This window comes from Dioscorea cayenensis, chromosome 11 (genome assembly GCF_009730915.1).
Source record: "Dioscorea cayenensis subsp. rotundata cultivar TDr96_F1 chromosome 11, TDr96_F1_v2_PseudoChromosome.rev07_lg8_w22 25.fasta, whole genome shotgun sequence".
Lineage (NCBI taxonomy): Eukaryota > Viridiplantae > Streptophyta > Magnoliopsida > Dioscoreales > Dioscoreaceae > Dioscorea > Dioscorea cayenensis.
The window spans coordinates 5,928,418-5,956,218 of NC_052481.1; the positions used below are offsets into that span (position 1 = coordinate 5,928,418).

General features: G+C 34.7%; 4 protein-coding genes across 5 annotated transcripts; all 4 read left to right on the top strand.

The window, feature by feature from the left end:
* The first annotated feature begins 16,667 nt into the window (after window positions 1–16,667).
* On the top strand, window positions 16,668–18,034 carry LOC120271560. The gene is made up of 2 exons (XM_039278243.1): window positions 16,668–17,201; window positions 17,585–18,034. The coding sequence occupies exons 1-2, from the start codon at window positions 16,668–16,670 to the stop codon at window positions 18,032–18,034; spliced, it is 984 nt and encodes a 327-aa protein (XP_039134177.1).
* Window positions 18,035–18,345: 311 nt separating this feature from the next.
* On the top strand, window positions 18,346–19,403 carry LOC120271561. The gene is made up of 2 exons (XM_039278244.1): window positions 18,346–18,696; window positions 18,771–19,403. Exons 1-2 carry the CDS (start codon window positions 18,346–18,348, stop codon window positions 19,401–19,403), a joined length of 984 nt encoding a protein of 327 aa, XP_039134178.1.
* A 1,137-nt stretch (window positions 19,404–20,540) lies between these two features.
* LOC120272129 (probable 26S proteasome non-ATPase regulatory subunit 3) lies at window positions 20,541–25,627 on the top strand. The gene is made up of 8 exons (XM_039278880.1): window positions 20,541–20,750; window positions 20,839–21,029; window positions 23,440–23,577; window positions 23,665–23,801; window positions 23,941–23,995; window positions 24,081–24,191; window positions 24,601–24,840; window positions 24,932–25,627. The coding sequence occupies exons 1-8, from the start codon at window positions 20,657–20,659 to the stop codon at window positions 25,442–25,444; spliced, it is 1,479 nt and encodes a 492-aa protein (XP_039134814.1). The 5' UTR covers window positions 20,541–20,656; the 3' UTR covers window positions 25,445–25,627.
* A 588-nt stretch (window positions 25,628–26,215) lies between these two features.
* On the top strand, window positions 26,216–27,184 carry LOC120272358 (expansin-A1-like). 2 transcript variants are annotated; one of them, XM_039279174.1, is made up of 3 exons: window positions 26,216–26,370; window positions 26,455–26,776; window positions 26,863–27,184. In XM_039279174.1, the coding sequence occupies exons 1-3, from the start codon at window positions 26,262–26,264 to the stop codon at window positions 27,170–27,172; spliced, it is 741 nt and encodes a 246-aa protein (XP_039135108.1). In that variant the 5' UTR covers window positions 26,216–26,261; the 3' UTR covers window positions 27,173–27,184. The 2 variants fall into 2 exon arrangements, with proteins under 2 accessions (XP_039135108.1, XP_039135109.1); XM_039279175.1 differs by having other exon boundaries at window positions 26,216–26,361.
* The last annotated feature ends 617 nt before the right edge of the window (window positions 27,185–27,801 follow it).

Here is a 27,801-nt window from a genome sequence, read left to right on the forward strand (position 1 = left end):
TATCATCAAATCTAAATATATGGATCATAGGTATGCATAGAAGATTTTTTTACTTTATTCTTCTCCAATAATGATGTTGAATTTCTTGTGAACTTCCATAAGGGATGCGGGAGACAAAGGTGGTGTTTATTAATATCCTGTAGTTTTATTATCCTCCCTTTCTAGAAAGGAACTTTATCTTTTCTTCTTCCATTTTACTTATACATTTTATGCTTGCCTGCTTTTAATGACGGAATTATTTAGGGATTTGTTCTTACAAAGGAAAAATAAATGAAATATTAACCTGCATCTTTCCCACCTGATTCCATTTTGAGTCTCCTACAACCCCATTACACTCATCACATCCATTCTCTTTGAGGCCTTTTTGTTGCATTATATTCCAACAATCAATGAGATTGGAGTTGTGATATGAAATAATGAGCATTTGAGATATTTTGTTGGTTTGAGAAAGATCGAATAAAATAAACAACATGACTATTAGTCAACAATGGATTTGGATTATAGATAGAAAAACGAAAAATGGAGGTCATCCTAAAAGAGATGTATAGTTGATTTGGCCAAAGCAGTGGCTCTCAAAATTGTTTGCTTTCTTTGGTGATTATCAATTTTGAATGTTTATATTTTTCATCATCTTTTAGAGTTTCAACACACTCTCTGGCACAAGCATGAACAATTCTGATATACTCATAATATATCATTCCTACATCCATTCAAACTATATCTTGGTATGTTGAAATATTATGAAATGTGATTGAAAACAAAGCCGAGTTCACTTGTTTTGGTTCAATTATAGTTACTTGTTATCTTAATTATGGCTGTATTTTTTTAAGGTGCAAAGTTTGGTTACTGTCAGGAGGTCCAAAAGTTTTATGTCTATAGGAATAGGTAATGTTATTTCCATTCTTTCCATTCAATAAGATTAAGATAATGACTGTTTGTATTACTGAGCCTGTTATATCTTAGTAATGCAAAGAGTTACCAATGATAACATCAACACAGGAGGTTTAACCATGTAATGTGGATGCTTTTATAGTTCATAATTTAACATGATGCAAATATTGAGAGACTTTGCTTTGGTTGTAGTTAACTATGTACTCTAAAGATTGACTTAGATTAGAGGGATTCTTTTACTTTGCACCCATCAAAAGAAATGTTGGTTTTACTTGGATTACGTGCCTTATGTTTTGAGATTATTATTTTTCTTTTGTAGGTGATGGTGTTCATCCTTGTTTCATTGGATTTGTGGTCATTTCAAAAGTTTTCATTTAGTATTATCATTAGTTATTTTGATATTTTTTATCTTGCTCATTTTTTCTATGTCAATTATAACATAGATAAAAACTATTGAAATCCAATAGAATAGGCATGTATTAGAGACATATTATGGAATTTGATGTTAAACATAGTGTGTTTGCATTCTCAGACTTTGGGAAGCACTTAAAGATGAGAGAGAGAGAGCCAAAATAAGTGTTTTAGACTCAAAACAAAGAAGAGGGAATTCTCTCTGCATTAATCAAAGAAGGACAAGGTAAACTAGATTCCTTAATGGCATCTTACGGCCAAGCTTACAATCGTAAACCTCTACTAGAGAACCTTGCGGGTATGCTTATACCCGTAAGGAGAAGTATAAGGCTACATAGAGGGACTTACGGGCAGAACTTACGCCTGCAAGCCTGATTGTAAGGATCATCTAGAGGAGTTTATAAGCAAAACTTACTCTCATAAGACTAGTCACAAGGACTACACAGAGAAGCTTACGATCCAACACTTATGGCCATCATTACGCTAGACCATAACATAAAACAGAAGACCTTACGGATGGGATTTACGACTATAAGTGATCCTGTAAGGCTCACGACCTATTATCCCAGTTCCTTACGGGCATGTGCTTACACTTATAAGTAGCTCATAAGCGATACAGTATAAATAGATCTTATGAGGATTTCTATGGCATCTTTGGTTCTATTTTGGAGGTGAGAAGGAAAGAAGAGGGGTGAATCTCCATAGCTTTGAAGGCGATTTTAGGAGAAGATCCAACCCGACCATCTTGGAGAAGGAGATCATAGCTGTCAAGCCCTTCTTGGCGGCATTCATGGAAGGTCCTTGGGTGCTTCAGCGGTCAACTTCCGGCGCGATTGAGAAGCAAGCTTTTATGTCTACTTAGTTCTCTTCATATCTTGCAATTTGAATGCTTGCCCTCCATTAATAAAGCGCTAATTTTGTAGATGTTTAGACATAGCTAACCTCTAGGGTTTTATCTTTTGACATTGGTTGTGGATCCTTATAGTTTAATTATTTCTTAATTGCAATCCATGTTATTTGAATCTAATTGCATGTTTGTACTGCTTGATTGCTATCATAGCGAAATCCCTAGTCATCATATTTGATGTGTTTTGTGATGATTAGAAATATCCACCTATCATAGACATGCCATGATTAGAAGGGATTCTTCTTCCTCAACCCTCCCAAGTGGGCTAATAAGTTATTTCCATGATCTTTGCAATCATGAGGAATAAATCTTGGTAGAAATCACATTTCTATTCTGTATTGGATTAGGGGCAATCTCTTTACAAGAAGGATTGCCTATTTGAAAAATTTTTGTTAATCCACATAGCGATGTCAAATAATGCAAAGAGATTATGTGGTGACTGTATCAGCACTGTATTGAATCAGTTACTATTCACCCTTGTAAGAAGGGTTTAGTATACTTTAGTAAATCTCTCGGTTTAAATAGAATTACATGTTTAGACAACCTTTGTCCTAAATTTAACAAACCTCTAGAGAGGCATGCTATGCCCGGACATCGTTTCTTCTCTTGATTCTTCTACTCTTTTTATTTCACATTTCTTGCTTTTTAGTTTGTTCACATGCACTACTATTTTCTATTAGGTTAATTTTTGGGATAGGAATTAGTACTAGTACTCTAGATCTTCCCTGTGAACCGATACCCTACTTTCACAGACACTTTACTACTTGATTGGCGCGTACGCTTGCACCCCTATCACAAACAAATATTCAGCAAAGGGTATGGAAATATGTCAACTAATGTCAGTTAGATTGTGACTATTTTCTTTATTTATTGTGGTTCTTTTAATAGAATAATATTCTTGGTTTGATGAAGCAAGTGTGTGCTGGTGACTCTTCAGGTATTACTTGAGTTTCCTTATACCTCATTTGATATTTTTAATTATGAACCATCATCCACACCACAAAACAAAAATGAAAACTAAATAAACTAACAATTTGCCCAACCAACCAATCAAATGAAGGATCATGTCTAGTATCACCTAGTGTTGTGACAAAGAAATCATCAGTAAGTTACAATATATACATCTTCTGTTGTATAAGTTTATCTAAAATTTCATAACTTTGTTACTTCACAATGTAATTATGATATACTTCTATTTATTTTTGCTTTTCTTTTTAATTTTTTTGAAATCTATGAACTTAGAAATAATCTATAAATCAATCTAGACCATGATTCAATTCTAGGCTCATCTCATGAGAGAAAATATGGATCTTGCAAATGTCTAGACATTTTACTAGTCCATTTCCATGCATGTTTATTGTAGCTAGAAAATGAAAGAAAGAAAGATTTAATTCAAGAGCTTACAGATCTATAGTTGAGGTAGCCACATATAATGAAGGAAATTAACTCACTGATCATCATTTTATTCTTTTCTGAAACACTGTGATATTAAACCATAAATATTCAATTTATAATGATACTCCAAATTCACTTCGTTGTGCAATGTAGGTACATTTATTTACAATAAGTACAAAAATTGAAACCAAGAAATATTTGCTCGTCGATCATTGATAGGGAAGCAAGTGTGCATTACAATCTTGTAATAAAAGTGTGCTAAAGAGCAAGGTATCGATCCTCAGTGGAAATAGAGTCTACCAGTACTAATCCTTAATCCGGAAACTAGCCTACTCAAAGTTGTGTGATGTGAAAACAAAATTAAAAAAAAAACAGAAATCAAAAGTATTAAAATGAATAAGGCTAAGCAAGTGATGAGTGTACAACATGCATGTATTTTATGTCACTTTGTACACTCATTCGGCATGTTTTAGAATCGTATTGTGAAATTCGATACTAAATCTAGTAGGTTTCACATTCTCAGGCATAGGGCAGCATTTCAAGAAGAGAGAGAGAGAGAGAGAGAGCTAAAAAAAGTATTTCAGACCTCAAACGATGAAGTTGGAGCTCTCTCGGCATCATTTGAACAAGGACAAGGCAAACTGGGTGGCTTATGGATAGCTTACAGCCAACCTTATAGTTGTAAGTTATTTCCAATGGACCTTGCAGGCATGCTTATGCTGATAAAGGGATTCAGAGCCAATTTAGAGGACCTTACAAACAAAAATTAATCCCTTAAGGATGCTTATAAGGAACATCCAGAGGAGCTTATGACTAAAGCTTATGCTCATAAGGATGGTTGCAAGAAGCAGAACAAGTGAAGCTTACAGTCCATTGCTTATGATCGTATGTAACCCTAACATAAATAGAAGACCTTACGGACGTGACTTATGGCCGAAATGTTCCCGTAAAGGTCACGATCATCTTCTCCAGCTCCCTTACGGCCACATCTTTATGCCCGTAAGTAGCCTGTAAGCAGTCGGGTATAAATAAAACTTATGTGAATTTTTAAAGCATTGAATTCTTTCCTTTTCCGGCGTTTCCTGGAGGCAAAGTTAGAGAAGATAAGAGACGAATCTCCAGCACTTAAGGGAAATTTCAAGGGAGATTCGGATCAACATTTAAGGGGATTGAAGATCATAGCCATCAAGTTCACCTTGGTGCCGTGCGTGGAAGCTTTCCTAGGGTTTCTCTGGCGATCCTTCATCGGCAAGATTGAGAAAGGGTTTTCATGCCTTTCATGTTTCCTCCTATTATTTCTATCTCAGATGTTTGCTCCCCATTAATGGAAGGCTAATTTGTAGATATTTGAGTATAGTTAAACTCTAGGGTTTATACTTTTGACGTTGGTTGTTGGATCTTTGTTACTTTAATTGTTTTCTTGATTGCAATCATTTCTACTTAAATCTAATTGTGTGTTTGAATGCTTGGTTGCTAATGAGGCGAAAGTCCTAACTATCATGTCTGGTGTGCTACATGACGAGAAGAAATTCCCACCTAAGATAGATATTCCACAATTCGAGAGGATAGTGAGTTAGGGTGCTTTGGAGACTTTATCTATCACAATCCTTCGGTATTGGTTAGTGATAATTTCTATACTCTTTGCAATCATGTGGAGTAGATTTTAGGAGAAATCACATCTCTACTCTATATTTGGATTAGGGATAATCTCTCTCTATAGGGGAGATTATCTATTTAGGAGATTGCCATTAGCTCACAGTAAGGTTTCATGGAGTGTTAATGCGATTGTTTGGATGTCTGTATCAGCTTTGCACTTATTTAGTTATTCTTCGCCTGAGAAATCGGGGTCTAGTATAATTCTGAAAATATCTCAGTTCAAATAGGATTGCATGCATAAATAACCTTTATCCTGCACTTTATAACCTATAAGGATGCTATACTCGGACATCACTTTCTTCCTTGACTTCACTCCTATTATTTTCCATATTTTCTTATCTTCGCTTTCTTTTATTCACACACACAACATTCAGTTACTTAGGCTATTTTTTAGGTTTAGGATTACTACTAGTATTCATTTTTTCCCTATGGACTGACACTCTACATTTACGCACATTTTATTATGCGATCAGCAGGTACACTTGCGTCCCTGTCAGCAAGCAAAGAAACAGGATGCTCGGGCATAAACTCTCTCTAAGGTTTTGTAAGTCCAGGACAAAGATTTTATACTAGCAATACTATTTGAATCAAGAGAAATCTTAAATTATATTATCCCCTTTCTTAAGGTGAATAGTAACTGATCTAGTACAGTGTTGATACAGACAACCCCACGATTACATTATACTTAATGAAATCTTAACAAGAATTAACAAGTATTCAAAGTGTAAACAACCATTCTCTCGAAATGATTGCCCCTAAACCCATTCAAAGTAGAAATGAGATCTCTCTCTAAATCTACTCTCTATGATTGAAAAAAGTATAAAATCACTTTTCAATTCACTCGGAAAGATTCTGGAAGGAGAACTCTCGACTTCTATCTCTAGGCTTGCTCACAAATCCCCTTCAATCGCAGCTTTCCTATTCTCTTGAATCTTCACACAAACATATCATACATGAAATTAGGGCTTTCGCCTCAATAGCATTCAAGATAATAAGAACACACAATTGAATTCAAAAGTAAAGGATTACAATTAATAATCAAAGTAAAGCATGAAAGATCCACAACCAATGTTAATTAAATCTAACCCTAGAGTTCATCTATGCCCTAACATGAATCATTGAGAGCATTAAAACCCCTTTCCAATTGCACCTCTTGAGATTGCTGGAGGACTTCCCGTTTATCTTCTACAAATACCTCCAAGGTGCTCCTCGACAGCTACAATCTCCTTCTATTAAGGTGGGTAAGCCTTTTCTCCCTAATGATTAGCCCTAAAAGGTCTAGAGAAAACTCCCTCTTTTTTGACCAAAGCTTGGCCGTCAAAAGATCTATTCAAAACCCTCATCAAAATTTTTTTTACCTAGCCACTTACATGCTACTTACAGGTGTAAGAATGAGGGCATTAGGAGCTAGGGATGATGGGGTGCATGCCTTATGGGACATCTTACCACCCGTAAGTCCCGTCCATAAGGTCTTATGTCTTAGTGTTATAGCCAAGCTTTCGGCCATAACCATTGGGCCTCAATCTTCTCTAGATTGCACTTGCGACCACCCTTATAGGCGTATGTGTTATGTGTAAGCTCCTCTAGACAACCCTTACAATCTGATTTACAAGCGTAAGTCCTACCCATAAGTCCCTCAGTCTGATCCTCATGCTCCTTTTTATGGCCATGAGCATGTTCACAAGGTTCTCTGCCTGAGGTTTACAGCCATAAGCACGATCATAAGGTGCCCGTAAATGGTTCTGTTTGGCTTGTTCTTCAATTATTGATGCCGAGAGAGTTCTATCTTCCTCATTTTAGTTCTTTGTTGTTTATTTTGGCTCTCTCTTGTCCTTTAGTACTACCCGGTACTTAGAAATACAATTTTCACCATGTTTAGCATCATCTTCCATAAAAATACTCTAATACACACCGAATAAGTATACAAAATGATATTAAATAACACATAAATGTACACTTATCAATCATCTTTCATCGTATGACGTTTCGAACACAAGTATGCAAGTAAGATATATATTAAATGATACATATATACATAGAAAAAAAAAATGAAAAATATATTAGCAAATTGATCAAAATGATTTATGCTAACTTTTTATATTTATGTTAAATGCTATGCAAATATATTTACGACCCACCCAAAAAATTCTTCAAAAATCAAGGCTTTTTGTGCTAATCACTAAAAGAGGCATGGAGATTCCCATTTATGTAGTGTTGATTTTTTTATTGTTATAATAATTAATTTTGGTAATTTGTTTATTTGTTTTTAGGGTGTTTCTTTGCTTTCCCAAAGATTCCATACATCCAGGTTGTCATAGTGCATGAGTTATATAGTTCATGGGTATTGTGAGCTATGACAAGATTGTAACGCACCTCTTGGATGATATGTTGCCAACTTCGTCGCCGCATCACAACTGATGCCAAGACCCAAGTCACTCAGTAAATCACAAAGCTAACCATCTATCATGTGCTTGATGTCTATATGTGTATACTTTGTTGTCATGAGAGACTAATAATATTTGTGTGTGTGCACATGTATGTTTGTATATGTGTGTGTTTTCTTATAATATGTATACTGATTATAAAAAAAATTTCTTTAGTTTATCATTTTTTGTAATTTTATGGTGTGAGATTAATAAATTAAAATATTAATGTAGTCTTTGATGTTGTCTCATAAATATATACATATATATTTGTCTATATTAAAAACATATTTGATTAGCTATTAAAGCATATACTCAATTTATAGGATTTAATACTTTGGGTGAGTTATGAGGACTATAATGGAAGATTTTTTTGTTGTTATAGGATACCAAAAAAATTCTATAGCTGTAAAAATGTTTCGCCTCTATAAGAATTATAGCGATAAAAAAATGTGGATTATAGCGGCAAAATTTTCCGCAGCAAATCATTGTGTAGCTCTAACCCTAACGGATGGGATATGGGCAAAAGTGCCCATTTCTTGCAAATATATATATATATAGCAATGGAGGATTTAATGGCTAATTGGCTATCCGCTGCTATAGAGATATTGAGATCAAAATGGGGCCGATAACAACAAATTTTTCCAGTCCTCTGTCTTGTAGTGATTTGTTATTTAATTTTAAGAATAAGGCCATGTTTGGATAACCCAATATTATGCCATAATCTGTACAATATGGCATAATATAATATTTTGACAGGATTATGGCATAATAGGTGTTTGGGTAACTATTTTACACTACAGAATTATGGCATAAAGTGGGAAATATGGCATAAAAAAATATTCCAATCAGACTGGAATATTTCTTTATGCCAAAACTCGTGAGAGTTGTGTTTGTGTTTCTCTCAAATCTCTCTCTCTCTCTCTCTCTCTCTCTCTCTCTCTCTCTCTCTTGTCGTCTTTCTTTTCTTCAACGATCGGCTGCGTTGCATCTCCCGGCGTCATCTTCACTGGCGTGTCCATCGTCTACCTCTCCACTATCTCTCCATCAGCGTCGTCTTCTTCCCAGTCATTTTCCACTTTCTCGGCCAAGATCCTGCCTCCTCCTCCTCCGCCAAAGCAGCAGCCCAACGCCGGAGTTGCAGCCCCGCCATCTCCACCGGAGCAGCAGCCCCTCATTCTCCTCCGTCGGAGCAGGAACCCAACGCCGGAGCAGCAGCCCCTCCTCCTCCTCCGGCCATCTTCTCAGTTTCTCCTCTCTTTTCAAGGTTTGGTGTTTCCTTGGATCAAACTCACCAATTTCCCATTGAATATGTTGACTGATTGTGTTGATCTATTTTCTTTTGATTGAATATTGTTTGTGATTTTTTTAATGGTATAGAGGTAGAGTTTGATCTCAATGTTTGTATAGATCATCTATGAACTATGAATTTCCTTGTTTCTTTTGTTCTTTCAGAATTTTCTAAGCCTAGATAGATCTCAATCTTTGTATAGTTTTTGCTTTCCTTGTTTCTTTGTTCTTGAGAGTTTCCTACTCTAGATAAATTTAAAAAACTGAAATTGTTGATATAGAGAATATGGCCTTGTACTTTCTCAATCCATTTATAAATTGTTGGTTGTAGATCTTGTAGAAATATGGTTGCTGTGTATTTTCTCTTGGCGTTGTTAATGAAAATACAAGTGATCATCATCTCTCAAAGTTTCATTGATATGGATCTTGGTTATTCTACTGATTGCTGAATTTTTGATATACATGCCTTGGGTATAAAATGTTTTAGCATTTCAAAAGGTTATGAGTAATACACTTCAAAACAACATGTCAATTGGATTGGCCTTAGAACTCTTGTAGTTTGTAACAGGAAATTCAGCTCAAGTATTTTAAGAAAAAAATTCAAAAGTAAAGTCTTACTTGAACTGTCAGTTGGATCAGGAATGATTTCATCAGCAGCCCTGACTTCAAACAGAAAAAGCAGTAGCGTATACCAAACCAAACTCTGTAAGACAATTATCGGGCTGAGCAATTTGGAAGCTTAATCTCCATACATAGCTTTTAGTAAAGCAAGCCCGATAATCAAGGTGTTGGGTAGAGTAGATAGAGAGAACCCAGTAATCAGCCAATCCAAAACTGCATTTGTATCTTAGTTTGACAAAGATGATAAATACGAAGATAGCTAGCAATTTTGTGTTGTGTCTGACAATATCGAGTTTGATCGTTCATTTTGTAAGGATTATTGGAGGAGATCACCTGGAAGGATAGTAGAGGGATGGAAAACTTGCACTTGAGAGTATTTGGAAAATTTTGTGTTGTGTCTGACTATATGAGTTTGATGTTTTATTTATGTTAATTTTTGGTAACTGTAGCAGATTGAGTTTCTGAAATTTGATTATACGAGAAGACAGATGAAGAAAGATATCATCTTCTATTTATATAATTGCATTAATTGTCTCTTTCCATTTCTTACGCATACTATATTCTTTTGATACCTGATAATTTCATTAATTGCAAGATTTAATATTAGTAAAATGTACTGGTTTTGATGACTTTGTAATTATTAGGATTTATATATCTTAATATTGTAGTTCAGAATTATATATCAATGATCAAGAACTCATGTAATTAAGTACTCTTGGCTAAATCATGATCAAGGAACTAGTATATCTAGCTAATCAGTACAATAATTTTCCTTGTTTTTATTAATTGGTGAAGTGGTACCAATAATGAGAGGTAAGATCATTTTTGAATTTGTGGTTGGTAATGAACTTCAAGATTTGATTAAAACTTAATTAATTTTCAACTGAAATAATTAAAGGGATCATGCATGTATCAAGTATCTATCACCTAGAACTTTATTCACATGAGAATATATAATATTTTTCGGTTGACTTCAATGCTAGTAATAATGATCGAAAAGGAGATGACAATATAAACCAAATGGAAAACAGCTTCAACCTCACATGAAAGTATATATATATATATATATATATATATATATTTTATCAATGTATATATTTATATGGTATTGCCTCAACAGAATAGTAGAGGGATGGAAAACATGCTGTCAAACTCAATTTGCTACTTGTTTCATTAATTTTCATGCAAAAAGGCTACGGTAACAGTGTTTGGGATCAAGTGCTAGCTTTAATATAGTTTATTACAAAGTAAAAGTGGTGTGTTTGGTTTTATAATTAAATACAGAGATCAAACAGTTAATTACTTTGAAGCATGTGTTCCATATTGAGATTAATAATACAATTAATGTCTTTGTTTCTTTCCTGTTCTTTTGCGTTGAAGATATGGAAATAATGAAAAGCATCTTTTGAGTATAGTGCTGAGGCCTTTTTGCTGCAGAATATACAGCCTATCAATTACAAGCTATCAAATACTATCTTATGGCAAGTGAAGGTGTGGCAAGTGAAGGAAGACATGAAAGTAGGGCAAAGTGGTATGAAATTCACAAGGCTCACCTAGTAAAGTTATTGGGTGAGTATAATACTCCTGCATACCGTTCACAAAATGGATGGACCAAAGAAGCATGGAACAAGATGGTATGTGACATGATAACCAAGTTTTCCAATCCAAGCATCGCCACAAGCCAATTCAAAGCATTAGAACAAGATTTGAAAAAAAACCTACAAGCTTCTAAAAGGGTTTTCTGAATTAAGTGGCTTTTCATGGGATTATGAAAAACACATTGTATCGGCTCCTGATGATGTTTGGGCACCACTACTAGAGGTATGTACATAAATAATGAATGATTTCATTAATTACAACCATCTAATTTGGAAAAATCAAACAGAGGAATAAGGATGCAAGGAAGTGGCATACTAGACCGTTTCCATACTTTACAGCTTTGCAGGAGGTTTATGAGGATAAGCATATATTTTCTAATATGTTACTCTTATAAAGTTTAATGCTACTAACATATTATATATTTAAAATATAGGAAGGAAGATATGCTGAAGGCAAACGATCTCGTGGTATAGAAGATTATGAAGATATTTCTCAATCATCTATGCACACTCCAAGTCCAAGTTTTTTTACTCCAACCGATTCAAGGCACCCATCACCTATACACGAAGCTGAGGATGATGATATCATGCAAGTGGAACCTCCTAGTTCTCAACCACGGAATCCTCAAACTCAAAGTTCAAGCAATGAAATTCTTCGGGGAATAAGAGATCAAGATGGGCAGAGAAGAAAAAGGGAGAGAAAAGGGAAAAGGCCTCAAGAGTCATCATTCAATATGGACAAGTACATTGCATTTTGAGAGCGCGAGAACAAAGAATATCTCGAAGTTCTCAAGGGCACTCAAGTAGTGGAAAAGCACACAATAGAAGATTGCATGAAGGTGTTCAATCAAATGAGTGTCATTTTCACAGAAGAGGAAATGTTCAAAGCTACTCAAATTTTCATTAAAGATAAAAGTTATCGTGAACTCTTTCTATGTCTTCAAGAAGATCATAGAGTGCCATGGCTCAAAATGATGTTTACCAAAATTGACTAAGAGATGATCATGAACTTGTTTTGATTATGAACTTGTAATTTTGAACTTGTTAAATATCCTTTTCTTGTTTGTACTTGTTATGGGAATCTTTTTCATTATGTACCTGTTGAATATACTTTTTCATAAACTTGTTGAATATAATTTTTTGTATGATTGTTAAATATCCTTTTCTTTTACTAGTTGTTATGAGAATGTTTTGATTTTAGGTAATTTTTTGCCATTAATTTGTTAAGTATCCTTTTGTCGTGTAATATACTCTATAATGCTATTCAAGATAGGCATTCAACATCCAAACTTTCAGATTCTTTGCCATTAATTTCATTCATTCAAAAGAGCTTGCCGATACAATGTCTAAGAAACAATTTTATGATTACCACAAACCTATTGTCTATCTCGGCGATATCTACAATAATCAGTCCACATTTGCATTGCTATTTCATCTCTTTTACGAGCAGCTACATTTCGCTCAGAGTTCATGGTGTCAACATCTTCTCCGTATGACTCATCTCCATTAGGAACAATAGTTTCTTCGGCTTCACTATCAAAATCCTCAACAATATCTGTACCGTTATGTATACGGATGAAGTTATGCAACATACAAGTAGCAACTACTATATCAGTTTGAGAGCCGATTGGATGAAAAGTTGCTACTTTAAGTATCGAAAATCTCATCTTCAAAATACCGATGATGCGTTCAACATGATTCCTTAATGACGCATGTCGTAAATTAAATAGTTCTTTATAATTGGTCGGTTTAGATTACGCTCGACCTTGCTCCTGCAAATGGTAATGGACACCTCTATATGGAGCAATAAAATTCAGGGTATTAGCATATCCTGCATCTATAAGATAATATTTACTCCTTGGGACTTCAAAACCTTGTTCAATCGAACGTTGGAGAATCCTAGCATCAGAAGCAGATCCTTCCCACCCGTCTCGTACATATACAAAACGAAGATCAAAATCACATGCGACCATTAACATTCTATGATAGTGTTTGCTTTCTGTTTCTGTAAGGATCTTGTTTATTCAAAGAAATCGTGATAGGAATATGTGTTCCATCAATAGCACCAACACAATCCTAAAAAAATAAACAAACATATTAACATTTACAACGACAAAAAAATCACAATAAAATTCATAATATATAGCTTTGCCTACCATGAAATATGGGAAAAATTTTCGGGTATTCTGAATAACTGGTGATGTTATTGTCGATGGAGGTTCTATGTATTCACGAGCAAGTCGATTAACAACTTTAAGTACTTTACTAAAATATCGACTAACCGTTTCTGCAGAATGCTGAAATCGCTCTTGCACATCACTGTTACTAGCATTATGAGCAAGAGTGTACATAAACATTGCTAGTTGCTCCTCGACTGTTGTCCGTTTTGAGTTGCAGAGGAGCGATTTTTCTTTCAAACGATCAACCAGTTCTTGAAATATATGAGGCTCCATACGAAATTCTCTTTGGCAACGTTCCTCATGGCCTTCAAGAATTTCTTGTACATCAGCAGCACCTGTAAGAATGGACGTGTGATGTTTTACATTTGTGGAAGTTGCTGGACATTCTCTTGACCAATAGCTAAGCATTAATATATCATCTTCTTCATTTTTTTTCCTCCAAAGATTTAAGAAATCCATGGTGAAACAATGGTTAGAATTATTAATTTTTCAACTTAAGAAGAAGAACAATATGTGTATAATGCAAAGGAATCATGTATATAAATAGGGGAAAATGATAACGACTATAATTATAATGGTTATATTTACAATGACTATATTCAAACGGCTATTTTTCAAATTTGAATTCTCAACGGTAATTTTTATTATGTAATAATTATTTATTTTGCAAAACAAACACTCATTCTGGAAGAAAAAAATATGTAATAGTTTTTGTAATATTTTTTTATTTTGTTACCCAAACACCCATTTTGTAGGAATAAAATCTGCCATAATTTCTGTAATAATCAGTTGCACTTCTTACATAATAAAATTATGCTATATTTTTTATTTTGCATCCAAACAGGCCCTAAGTTTTTGTTTTTTGTAGTTTCCAGCTTCCACTTGCACTTGATATTATTATTATTATTATTATTATTATTATTATTATTATTATTATTATTATTATTATTATTATTATTATTATTAGTGTTTTTGGATTTTTTTTACCAACATTGCTCTAGTTCAAAAAATATTATTTTTAGTTTTGGCATCTAAATATTCTTTTTATTTTTTACTTTAAGTTTACATATATATATATATATATATATATATATATTTATAAATGTAGCTAAACCATTCTAACAAACGCTTAACTTTTTTGAGTTATGAGAAAATTGCAATGTCAATTGGATCTTTTGTTCATGTGGTGGTTTTAGTTATTATTTATAAATATTATACTTTTAATATGAAACTCTATTATAAATTGGATGAAAATATTTGCTTTAATTCTTCATATTATTCATTGTTAGCTGTTATATATATATATATATATATATTTGAAATCACTTAGGCCTTGCTTGGGAGAGGGTTATTGGAGGTTTTGTAAAGTAAGGTCTCAACCAACCCTTGTTTGGATCCAGGGTTTTAGTAAGGGTAGGGTTTGAGGGGGTTAAATGGAGGGTTGAGAAACCTCCATTTACCCCCTTTTCTCAACCCTCCAAATTGGGGGGTTGAGAAGGTTTTGTTTTTTAACTGGATGAAATACCCTTGAGCTTTTTAATAATTTCCATCCATTGTTAGGTTTTCAAACTATCAGGGGAATTTGGCTGAGAGAGCTTCGGCTGAGAGAGCTTCACTGCGTGTGAGCTTCACCGCAGCGACTCCACCTGGAACTGGGGCCTAGACAATATTTCCCCTTCATCTTTGGGTGAGATCCCTTCTCCTTCTCCATTGATCTCTTCCATCTACATAAATCTCTTCAAGTGCTTCTGTTCTTTCCCTGGTATTAATAGTTTTCAAATGTGAAATGCCATTGTTTCCATCTATGAATTTAGTTATAGAGGCAACCTGTTGCTAATGTTCATGATGTTTGTTGGCAACTTGAGATCATGCAAGTAGAGGTCGAATTTGGTGATGGTGTGAGTAAAAACTGAAAAAGATGGCAGTCTGCTTTTGTAGTTATTTATTTGGTTTGGATAGTAAATTTAATTGTGGGGTCTAGGTGAGAGAAGATGAATTCCATGGCCTAAGCTTCTTGTTTGAGTTTTACATTTTGCTCCATTATTTGATAGCTGGTGGATCAAATAAACTGGTTCTGTTAATTTGTGTAATATTTTGTTTGACTACTAAATTCAATTATGGGTTTCTGGTTCATACTAACCAAAATTGTTCAGTTGGTCATTTCGTATGATACAAAAAAAAAAAATGCTTTCTTGAATGTGAAGTTCAGGTTGTGTATATAATTTGTATAATATTGGCTTTCATGTGAACTCTCATAGTTTTCTTAAGTAGCTTTTTTCTGCCCCTCTGTTTCCATTGAACATGCAAATGATGTTGATGCAGCTGTCGAATTTATAGTAGCTGATATTTTGCCTCGTTTTAGTGGACCACCCAAAGAAACACAAGGAATTAAACAGTCTTTTCACAAAGATGCGTACATCTATGGACTGAAATGTACCATCAATTGGAATTTGATTAAATTGAGAATAAAGAATATAGTAAGTGTAATTGATTTTAAAATTTCCAAAACCGCATTATACTTACTGATGTTGATGCTTGGGTTTTTTCTTTTCATGTATATCAGAATGAATAGCTAATGTTTCCTAAGGATATCATTAAAGTTCATGGTTTTTTAAACTATTATCTTTAAACTATAGACATTAAATTGTGGAATATATAAAATTATTCACACCCGTGAACAAGGTATCAAGCATTCCAAATTATATAATATGCAGTGGATTTAAATTCAAAGAGTGAAGTGTTTTACTAATAAATAGTGTTGAAGAAGTAATTATTTCTTTTTGATGATGGGATGGGTTTTTCTGTTAGAATTTCTGTTTCTTAAATAGATCACACCAACTTTGTCAACTAATCAAGCATGTGGCTTTTTCAAATAAACATAGTTTATAAAATTCTCTTATGCTATCATTGCCAGATACTTCCAACACTTCCTCTCCCCACAAGAAAGTGTACATCATTCTCTCAAGCATCTTAAAGTCATTGATAATGATAACTAGGATCATAAATCAAGAGGATTTAAGATGAAGCCTGTTAAGATGTTTAGGTTGTGGAGGTGGACAATTATTTATTGCCAGGCATTGGGCTGAATGAAATTGTGTGTGTGAAAGCCACATTAAATAAATTTCTCATTTAATTCTTTAAAGCCAATATAAATGCTTTAAATTGTATCTCCTTTTCTTTGTATGACATATGGGTTATTTTCCATAGTTAATTTTTTTTTTGCATGTTATCATATTGTAGGGTCATACATTATTTTTTTTTTTTGGTGCAAAATTTGATAATTTATTTTTTTTAGATGGCGGACAAGAAAAAGCTATTGGACAATCCTTATATTAAATTGCAACGTTTGCACCATTTAGCAGCAATTCAAGTTATTATGCTAGTGATTAGTTGGATTGCAAGACGTAAGAAGGAACATAAGCATGTCAACAATCAAATTGCTCGTGAATTACGCCTTCATGGAGACCAAGCAAGAGATGAACTAATGTCACATTTGTTGTCAAGTGATCTGTGTCATAACATGATAAGAATGAGTCCTAGAGCTTTTCTAGGATTATGTGAAATATTAGTTAGAGACGGAGGTCTTAGACCAACTTTGCAAGTGTCTATCGAGGAGCAAGTTGCAAGAACTCTATATTTATTAGGTCATAATGTCTCCCATCGTGAACTACCTTTCTTCTTCCGTCGTTCTTGTGAGACAATCTCCTGTCATTTTCATAATGTATTGCAAGCTATAGTAGAGTTAGAGGAAAAATACTTAGTACAACCTGATGGCTCAGAAATCCCTTCAGAAATATTCAGCAGCAGTAGGTTCTATCCATATTTTAAGGTAATCGAATCCCTAATGAATTTTAATTTTATTACAATTGTGTATAGTGTGAATAAAATATTAAATTTATCCCAGGATTGTGTTGGTGCGATTGATGGAACACATGTTCGTGTAAAAGTTGCCAATGCCGACGCTCCTAGGTTTCGTGGAAGGAAGGAATACCCAACACAAAATGTGTTGGCTGCATGCACATTCGATTTAAAATTCACTTACGTGTTACCTGGGTGGGAAGGAACAACATCTGATTCAAGAATAATGAAAAATGCGTTAAGTAGAGCTTGTCCACTAAAAATCCCTCAAGGTAATTGTTGACATGATCTAATATTTTATTAAAGACCATATATACACAAACAATGTTATAACATAGTCCATTTGTTATTTAGGAAAATATTACCTTTGTTGATGCTGGATTCATGTTAAGAAGTGGGCTTATTACACCATATAGAGGAGAGCGATACCACTTGAAGGAATACTCAAGGAACCCACCACGAAATCCACATGAATTATTTAATCTTCGCCATGCATCTCTAAGAAATTCTATCGAGCGAGCATTTGGCGTCGTGAAGAAGCGTTTTCCTATAATAGGGAGCTCGACGGAGCCACATTATGGTTTGGAAACACAAAAGGAAATTATTTTTGCATGTTGTATTTTGCACAATTATTTAATGGGTGTAGATCCTGATGATATATTAATTGCTCAAGTTGATAACGAACTTAGTGATGAAGTTCAAGATGAGCATGATGGCACCGGGGAAAATAGTGAAGAAACAATTGCTGGAGAAATTATTAGGGATGCTATAGCAGTTGAAATGTGGACTAATTATGTCGAGTAAGTTATTGGTGCATTGTTACATGATTGATGTTGTCTTCACAGTGTAGTTTATTTTTTGTAAGGTTATGTTGAGTGAGTTCTTGATGTTGTCAAATGGATAATATTGTTAAATGGGTGATGTTGTTTTTGCATTATTGTATAATGGATGATGTTGTTTTATGTACTAATTACATTGTTGTTGATGTAATGTAATGCATTTATTTTATTTCATTGTGTGCCTTCTTGCAAACTTTTTTAACTACAAATATCTATGGATTTTAAATATTCCGTTGTTATTAATAATTTTGTGTTCTTATCAATGTAGTTTAAAATATGTCAAAGAGGAAATCAAGTTCAAATGTTCATGATGGAAGTAACATGTGTATATGGACGTTTGCTATGGATGATGCTTTGATTGATGTGTACTTGCATCAACAAACAATGGGAAATAGAGTTGGTGGAACATTCACCACACATGCATTGGAGAACATAGTAAATGAAGTGAGAAGTAAATTTTTGGATAAGCCAATAGACAAAGAAAGAGCTCAAAACCGGATGAAAAATATAAAACGAGCTTTTATAAGGTGGTATGACATTTTCAAGAATAGAATGAGCGGGTTTGCATGGAATCCAACTAGCGAAATGTGGCATGCTGAGTCTGAAGTATGGCAACATTTAATTGAGGTAAATTTTTATACTTTGTTTAATAAAGAAGTAATGCTAACTACATTCTGATAACACCATTATTTTACATTTAGGCCAAACCAGAAGCTGCTGAATGGATGAATAAAAGGGTAAGAAATTATGAGAAACTTGTTCAACTTTATGGACAAGATCGGGCAACTGGGGTACAAGCGGAGACTGCATCAGAAATGAGGAGACGGAGGCGAAATGAAATAAATTCTTCGGGAAACACAATAGACGAAATTGATTTGTTAGTTTCACAGAACACAGTGAACTTAGAGAATTTGGGTGAAAGTCCAAATACTCATGAGCATGACAACGAAGGGCAAGATGAAGCATCACCAATGGCTACAAATCAACAATCACAAACTCAAGCTCCAAGTTCATCTAGTCACAAGAAGAGTAAAGGAATGAATAATGATGATGACAATGGTGACAAAGTGGCTACAACGATTGAGATAGTAGCTGATGCTCTTCTTCAATTCACCAACATGTTAGTTCAAGCATCTACCACCGATCCTACCAAAGATTATGATGTTTGGGGTATGCTCAAAGATTTAGGGATCTCACACCCTATTCTTGGAAAAGCTTACAGGTTTCTTATCAAAGATTCTAAGTTATTGGAAGGTTTAATTAAATGTCCAATAGAGGAACGCAAGGCTTTATTGTTGAGTTGGTTGGATTATGATGATGACCCGCAACAATGAATGTTATAAGACTTTAGTAGTTTTTGTGAACAATTTGAACTTGTTTATGATGTTTGAACAATTTCAACTTGTAAGCTGATCATATATCCTTGTCATGAAGCTGTGGTAAGACTACTTATATGATTAAGTTTCTTATATTTTTTTCAGAATGGAATGGTGGTGATTATGTAATATTACTTAGCTTGATGAATTGTTAGTAATATAATATGGTGGCTGTGTGAGAGTTCAAGTGGCTCTCTTTACCAAGTCTTTTTTTTTTTGGGAACACCGGCATCGGGGTTCCGAGGGGTTTTTATCAGTTTTTTTTGGATCCCAGGCATCGGGTATCGAGGTCTTTATTATTTTTTTTTAACCCTGGCATCGGGGTTCTTTATTAGTTATTCAATTATTTACAAAATTTAGAAAAATTAAAAAAATGAAATGTAATTAATATAAATTCACGATTTTAGTTAATTTTTATACTAATGTTCATTTAATTATTAATAATTTGCTTTTACATTAATTGTAAACATAATTTTTCCTTTCATTTTTTAAAAAAGTTTCACAATATGCTTTAAAAAAAATTAAGATAAATCCCAAATCTTTAAATGAAAAACAAATTTCATTATCTCCAACAACAAACCCAAAACACTCATATATATCATCAACATATCTCTTTGTTATAAGGGTATTTTAGTAATATTATCATAATACCTTACTCTCTATTACCTTCAATCCAAACATTACAAGGTTTGGTAACCTCCATTACCTTACCTTAATCACAAACAAGGTATAACTTAAAAACTCCCTTTACCTTACTTTACCCTACCCTACCCTCCATTATGAACCTCTACTTCACCTCTCCCAAGCAAGGCCTAAAAGAAACACACAAAATGAATTTCTCTATATAATTTAAGGATCAATAACATGCTTTTGGGTGATTCATAGGCCAAAAGATTAATTTTCTGGGATTGAAGGACCAAAACTAACATTTGCCATAGTTGAGGGGGGTAAGTGTGAATTTGACCAATACTTTATGAATAATTTTGATTTTCTCACATCTCTTCCAATCGGACGGTCATGATCGAGTACATCTCACGGGGGCTCGCATACGCTAACCCGCGGAGCAACTTAACTTAGATCACCCTCCCAAGTTCTCTCTCTCTCTCTCTCTCTCAATCGGGTTGAAATTGAAACCCTAGCTTCTGCTCATCGCTGCTGTTCCCTTGAATTCCTCCATTTTGATCTTCAATCTCTTCAGAAGAAGCGAATCGATGACGCAGGACGTGGAGATGAAGGAGGCCCAGCAGCAGCCTCCACCTCCCTCGAACTCCGTCTCCTCTGCTGCCGCTCCGTTCACCCTCCAGCGTAGAAGCTTTTGATCTTTCTTGCTTTTTTTGTTGTCGAATTTGGTAGGTTTTTGGTGATTTTTATTCTCGTTTTGTTTTTGATCCAGATCTGAAGGAAATCGCGTCGCTGATTGAGAGTGGTGCTTACCTGAAGGAAGTGCGATGGATCGTGAGGGCCGTGCGGCTTACCATTATGCTCCGGCGGAAGCTCCGGGCATCGATAGTTTCTGCTTTTCTTGGCTTTGCGCTCACTCCGGGATCGGATGTTCACTCAAAGCTCTCGTCTTTCATCCCTAAGGTGCAATTCTTGTTAACCAATATGATTAACTGAGTACATTGATAGGAATCTGGTAAATTATGTTGTCAGTATACTTTTAGAGCGCCTGTAGTTTGGAAAGTGAGTTATCTGATTGAATTTTGTTATGAATATGAGAAAATTTGCATATTATTTGACATGAGATGATTCAGAATTTGTTTTGAGGATTTGAAGAGTAAGATGGAATGTTGTTGTTAACATATATTTATCTCTTTGTTTAACTTTTTTAAGCTTGTAATTGAAACAGAACAGAGTAGTATAAAATTTATGAAAATGTGAGATGTGTCTTGTAAAATTCCTCACGATTAAGAACAAAGACAATTTAGAGACTTGTATTGCCTATTATGGAATGCAGCTTGTAATTATAGCATGAGATTCTTGCAGAAGGTTTTTGGTCATCGAGTAAAATGAAAAGTGGGAAAAAGGGATGAAATTTTAATCTGGTATTCATTGATTAGACAAGGCATTGAGTATGTTAGGTAGCTTATGTTAAACTGAGGAGTGAATTTAGTCTTGCCGCATTGCCTATGGAACTTGTAAATTGGGCATATTTTTATCCAACCGCTTTGATTAAAGTGTAGTCCTCATTTACACACACTGTAAGCACGGTATAAGCTGACAAATATGTTGTTGTGTTTTGTATGAATACATCTTCCTTTTTCTTTCTCTTATAGTTACAAATATAGGGTTCATATTTTCCACTTTCTAATAACTGTATTGCCCTTATTATGGTCATGTCTATTCTTCATTGTGGAAGTCACCAGATACTATGCTTTTATTGCTTATATCGCTTATTCGGTTGATGAAGATTCCTTATGTGATTACTTTCAGAAGTGTATATTTGTCCTTGTCTCTTCCTATTTGCATTCTGGCCTAGTATTGAGTTACGATTTTTATGGTCATGTCTATTCTTCATTGTGGAAGTCATCAGATACTATGCTTTTATTGCCTATATCGCTTATTCAGTTGATGAAGATTCCTTATGTGATTAATTTCAGAAGTATATATATCTGTCCTTGTCTCTTCCTATATGGAGTCTGGCCTATGTATTGAGTTACGATTTTTCATGACTTTTTGTCATCTAAGGTTTAGTACGAAATCCTTGTTATCAAAGGTGGTGGGATGAGAAAGGCATTTGTTCCCGCATGCTCACAATCACAGGCCCATTCACTGTACAAGAGTTTAGTAATTTATATTATATGAAACAAAATAGAAAGGCAAAATTCATCTTCGGCACTGTGATAACTCTGCTGTGTTGTACAGGGTGCTCTCCAAATGTATGTCTCACACTGGTTGTCCTTTCTTCAAATATTTCATTTGCATACTTATGATTAAGTTATGTGCATTTTGTGTGGCTTTGGCACGTTGGGGCACAAAATTTGCTGTATTCTTCTTTCTTGTGCATCAGTAAGTTGGCGATTCTTGTGTAAATGTGATTATCTATTGACTGGTTGATGTATAAGACGTAATTTTGAGATTTTTTTTAATTATTATTGGGAGGCTTTCTGTTGCCTCTTGCATGTTTGTTGCTTGGTCATTGTGTGCTTGTTGGTGTGGGCATAGGGTGTAAGGTGTTCCCTCCTATCTTTTCCTTGACTTCTCCCAGATGTATGTTATCCCTTCCTATATGTTTCTATTGCCTGATGATTGTGGAGATGTAGTTTCTTTTACGTCTAAGAATTTACTGTTGTTACGTGAATTTGATCATGTTATCAAATATTATTTATACTGAATCTTAGGATTTTCTTTGATTTCTTATTAGTGAGGAATAGTTGATGTCCATATAGTACTGTATTTTTGCAATATGTACACAATGCTACACCAACAGGCAAGATTAATTGAATTGCATTGGAAGTGAAGATCTAAATAGTATTTCAAATTGTGTTTTTCCCCAGAAGCATCTTAAAGTTTACTTGCACAAAGAAATTTTAAAATTTTTCAAATTTGCTGCTTTTAGAGCTAAGAGACATACAAGTCTTGCTGACAATTTGATATTTAGCTAGGCAACAGAACAAATACCAGTTGTTATAAATGTATTACTTCGTTTTTTTTGACTTTTATATATGTTTATGAGATCTTTTCCTTTTAATACATCTTGGATTATTTTTTATTCATGCCTTTCACTTGTATACATACCTATTATGATTGAAGTTGCCCTGGTGGATTATGGAATTAAATCGTATGTTTCTATGAATTAAATTTTCCTGTTAATAAAGATAAATATGAGTCAATTGGAATTAAGAATGAACTTCAATCTGTTGAAATACATTTTCTAATTCAAGATGGGCATGTGAAGTTAATATTTGTGAATGCTTTTACAGTAACTTATGTATAAGACAATGTATCTGTCTATATTTATCATGCCATGTGGCCATTTACTGGAATTCTTCAGGAAGAAGAGCACGATATGGATGTGGACACAGCAACTTCAGGTGCTCAGGGTCTTGGCAAGCATCCTCTACCAGAGCTGGAGATGTACTGTTACATGCTTGTATTAATATTTTTGATTGATCAAAAGAAATACAATGAGGTAACTCTTTTCATTGTCATTACTGTTTTTTGATTGGTCACTTTTACGTGGTTGAGTGTACTCATTTTCTTGTCTTCTTTTTCCCAGGCTAAAGCTTGTTCCTCTGCAAGCATTGCACGCCTAAAGAACATAAACAGGAGAACTGTTGATGTTTTAGCCTCTAGGCTGTATTTCTATTATTCTTACAGCTATGAACTTACAGATAGTCTTGCTGAAATTCGTGGGTGAGTAAGAAAGACTTTCATTTTTTTTCACAAGCTGGCTTGTAATTTCCAGTAAGCTTGGGTGGATTTTACTTAATTTCAGTCTATCAAAGTTGATGTGGCTTCACCAGCCCTAATTTTGAATTTTTTTTTTTACCAGGAAACTCCTTGAGTTGCACCGAATGGCCACCCTAAGACGTGATGAACTTGGTCAGGTTTGTCATGTCCACAATACTGCTGTCTGTATTGGTTAAGTTTGGTGCCTTAATTGGCCTTAACTGGGCTTTTGGTGAGATGCAGGAAACCCTTCTCAACTTGCTGCTCCGCAACTACCTCCATTATAATTTATATGACCAGGCAGAAAAATTGAGGTCAAAAGCGCCTCGCTTTGAGGCTCATTCAAACCAACAGGCAAGACTAATTATATTTTATTATGATTATGACCACCATTACTAATCTTTTAAATTATTTCCCTAGTTCAGCAAGTGTTATGCTGAACTTTTAAGGAAATAGCTGTATGTGGTATCACCATTATCTTAGGATAATATCATTATGTGAAGGCAGTTCCTTTGATATGATGCTAACATTATGTTTTGTTGGGAGATAATTACTATGCCCCCAACCAAATAACCTGAGATAAGTACAATTCTTATTTTTTATAAAATTTTTATTTTTTAAAAATAAATATATTTAATAATTAATTTTGGAAAATATTAATTAAAAAAATTTTCCTTCCAACCCAAAATTTTACAATAATACTCTGAAGGCCACATTTTTATCTGTTGACTGAATTGCCTAATTTTTAATTTTCTTTTGCCAGTTCTGCCGGTATCTCTTTTATCTTGGAAAAATCAGGACTATCCAATTGGAGTATACAGATGCTAAGGAAAGCCTCCTGCAAGCTGCTAGAAAGGCGCCTGTTGCAGCCCGAGGTTTCCGAATTCAGTGCAACAAGTGGGCTATCATAGTTCGCCTGCTTCTTGGGGAAATTCCAGAGAGGACTGTCTTCATGCAGAAAGGCATGAAGAAGGCATTGACACCCTACTTTGAACTAACAAATGTGAGTTCTTTTCTTTCCTCTTTCACTCGTCATAAACCAACCGTATGCATCTCACTCTTTATTGTTGACTGTCTTTGCCGTTTGCTTTAAGGCTGTGCGAATTGGTGATTTGGAGCTGTTTAAGACTGTTGCTGAAAAATTCTCAACCACCTTCAGCTCCGACAGGACACACAATCTGATCGTGAGGCTTCGTCACAATGTGATAAGGACCGGTCTTCGAAATATTAGCATAGCATACTCCCGCATATCACTGGCAGATGTAGCTAGAAAACTGAGATTGGACTCTGAAAATCCAGTGGCAGATGCTGAGAGCATTGTTGCAAAGGCTATCCGAGATGGTGCCATCGATGCTACCATTGATCATGCAAATGGATGGATGGTCTCAAAAGAAACCGGAGACGTCTACTCAACAAACGAGCCCCAGTTTGCCTTCAATTCAAGGATTGCCTTCTGCTTGAACATGCACAATGAAGCCGTGCGAGCGCTGAGGTTCCCCCCAAACTCCCACAAGGAGAAAGAAAGTGCTGAGAAGCGCCGGGAGAGGCAGCAACAAGAGCAGGAACTTGCCAAACATATTGCTGAGGAGGATGACGATGACTTTTAAGCTAAGGTTCATTCAGTTACTCTCTCATGCAGAAGATTGTTACAACTATAAACATTCATGAATGTTACTAAGTATTGTTAAATTAATGCTTCAAACCCCTTTTGGTGTGTTTATGTTTGTAGACATTTCATTTTTTCAAACTCTTTAATGTATGAGCATCAAGTTATCATTTTGGATCGGTCACTGAAATGTGCACCTTGTGGGTGGTATTGCTGCTTGTGTTCTTCGATCAACTAAAACAAATTGCTTGATGGTATTGCAATTTAGTAATCGTATTTGCATAGCCGATAATACGAACCTCCTTTGGCTTTGAGAAATCTTTGTGCATCATCCAACTCTTCCATCTGAAACACCATAAACTGATTGAAATCACAGAGAGCAAATGAAGGCAGAAACAGTTGTTCTTGGTTGTCAAGAAGCAGTGGCAACCCATGTGCAACACCCGTGTTGAAACGTGATCATGTGATGACCCTCTTATTTCATTAATCACCATTAATTAAATAAACATCATTAATCAGACATTATAGATCTATAAAACATCAGTCTTCACATAGAGAGGTACATAGAAAGCCATGCATGCTCAGATCATGATCTAATCAATGCCTTCAGGAATGAAACTATTTATTATTAGCCCGCAATTCATGGCCTTCCTTGCAGTAATCACATGCATTGCCATTCATATACTTCATGCCTCTTTCCATTCTTTCATTAATTACTTCTTGTTCTCTATCTCTGCCCCCCTTAATTTCTTTCAAGATTGATCACCAAAATGTACAGTGGAGTCTCTTCTTTTGCTTTATCATTCCTACTGTTTGTCATGTTCACAACACCTAACAGTGTTCATAGCTTCAAAACATCCGGATGGACAAAAGCTTCGGCAACATTTTATGGAGGCGGAGACGCATCTGGAACTATGGGTACTTATAGTTTGTGTCCTACCTCTACCTTTTTTTACACTTAATTTCTTTTAACATGGAGCTGAATCACAGTCGTGGATTGTTAATTTACAGGTGGTGCATGCGGCTATGGAAACTTATTCACAAATAAGTACGGTACAAGAACAGCGGCATTAAGCACAGCTTTATTCAATGATGGTTCTGCGTGCGGACAATGCTACAAGATCATGTGCGACTATAAGTTCGATCCAAAATGGTGCATCAAAGGCATGTCAGTGACAATCACCGCAACAAACTTTTGCCCTCCAAACCTCGCTCTACCTAATAATGATGGCGGGTGGTGCAACCTTCCTCGCCAGCATTTCGATATGGCTCAACCGGCTTGGCAGAAGATCGGGATTTACCAAGGCGGAATCATCCCTGTATTGTACCAAAGGTTTTTTTTTTTTCTTCATTGATTTAACTCAAAAGTTTAAGTTAATATATATTAATAATAATAACAACATGAATTTCATGTTGCAGAGTGCCATGTAAAAAGCATGGAGGATTGAGATTCACTATCAATGGAAGAGACTACTTTGAACTAGTTCTAGTGACAAATGTGGGTGGGAGTGGATCCATAGATTCAATGTGGATCAAAGGGACAAGCACAGGGTGGACAGCCATGTCAAGGAATTGGGGTGCTAATTGGCAATCCAGTGCACATCTTAATGGTCAATCAATTTCATTTAAAGTGACAACTAGTGATGCCCAAACACTGGTTTTCCCTGATGTTGTTCCATCTGGTTGGGCATTTGGCCAAACATTTTCAAGCCATTTACAGTTCACATGAGAGCTAGTGTTTGATTGAAGGATTCAAAGATTCAATATATATATATATATATATACATAAATGTGTATATATATAGAGAGATAGAGTTTTTGAATCTTAGATTATATTATATTTTTATCTTAAGAGTTTTGATTTGGAGATGTATTACATTTCAATGACAATGGCAGAGGCTTGCTTGCTGTTTTAGTTGCCCGCCAGCCAATGCAATCCTTGTCTTTCTTTAATGATGTTTGTCTTCTTCTTCTTCTTCTTCTTATTAGTAGTAGTAGTCGCTTGTGCTCATGTTTGGTTGAACTGAAGAAATGAAAAGTTCATATTGTTGCTAGTCTTTAAATTCCATATTTGCATGATATATAAAAATTTAAAATATATTTATGTTTGCGTGTTGAAAATTTGAAATATATTAAGTTTTCTTTGATTAACTAATTCATTTTTGGAGTGAAGTTAGAAAAGCAGTTTTTTTTTTTCCTTAAAATGGGACTCATGCAATTATATTACAGAAAAGGGTAAACCGCAAAGGCAAAAATTTTAAACATCTGATATTTTATTATATGTTTATATAAAGAAATATATATGGAAAAGAAATGTTATTTGTACAAATTAAATTTATTAATAATATTTTTTTTCTC

Excerpts from the sequence above, each read along its gene's own strand:
- LOC120271560 (XM_039278243.1), top strand. The coding sequence starts at position 16,668 with ATGGCGGACAAGAAAAAGCTATTGGACAATCCTTATATTAAATTGCAA. Across the intron at positions 17,202-17,584 it reads GGTTCTATCCATATTTTAAG|GAAAATATTACCTTTGTTGA; the intron begins GTAATCGAATCC and ends TTTGTTATTTAG.
- LOC120272358 (XM_039279174.1), top strand. The coding sequence starts at position 26,262 with ATGTTCACAACACCTAACAGTGTTCATAGCTTCAAAACATCCGGATGG. Across the intron at positions 26,371-26,454 it reads TGGAACTATGGGTACTTATA|GTGGTGCATGCGGCTATGGA; the intron begins GTTTGTGTCCTA and ends GTTAATTTACAG. Across the intron at positions 26,777-26,862 it reads ATCCCTGTATTGTACCAAAG|AGTGCCATGTAAAAAGCATG; the intron begins GTTTTTTTTTTT and ends TTCATGTTGCAG.
- LOC120271561 (XM_039278244.1), top strand. The coding sequence starts at position 18,346 with ATGTCAAAGAGGAAATCAAGTTCAAATGTTCATGATGGAAGTAACATG. Across the intron at positions 18,697-18,770 it reads TATGGCAACATTTAATTGAG|GCCAAACCAGAAGCTGCTGA; the intron begins GTAAATTTTTAT and ends TTTTACATTTAG.
- LOC120272129 (XM_039278880.1), top strand. The coding sequence starts at position 20,657 with ATGACGCAGGACGTGGAGATGAAGGAGGCCCAGCAGCAGCCTCCACCT. Across the intron at positions 20,751-20,838 it reads CGCTCCGTTCACCCTCCAGC|ATCTGAAGGAAATCGCGTCG; the intron begins GTAGAAGCTTTT and ends TTTTTGATCCAG. Across the intron at positions 23,578-23,664 it reads ATCAAAAGAAATACAATGAG|GCTAAAGCTTGTTCCTCTGC; the intron begins GTAACTCTTTTC and ends TCTTTTTCCCAG.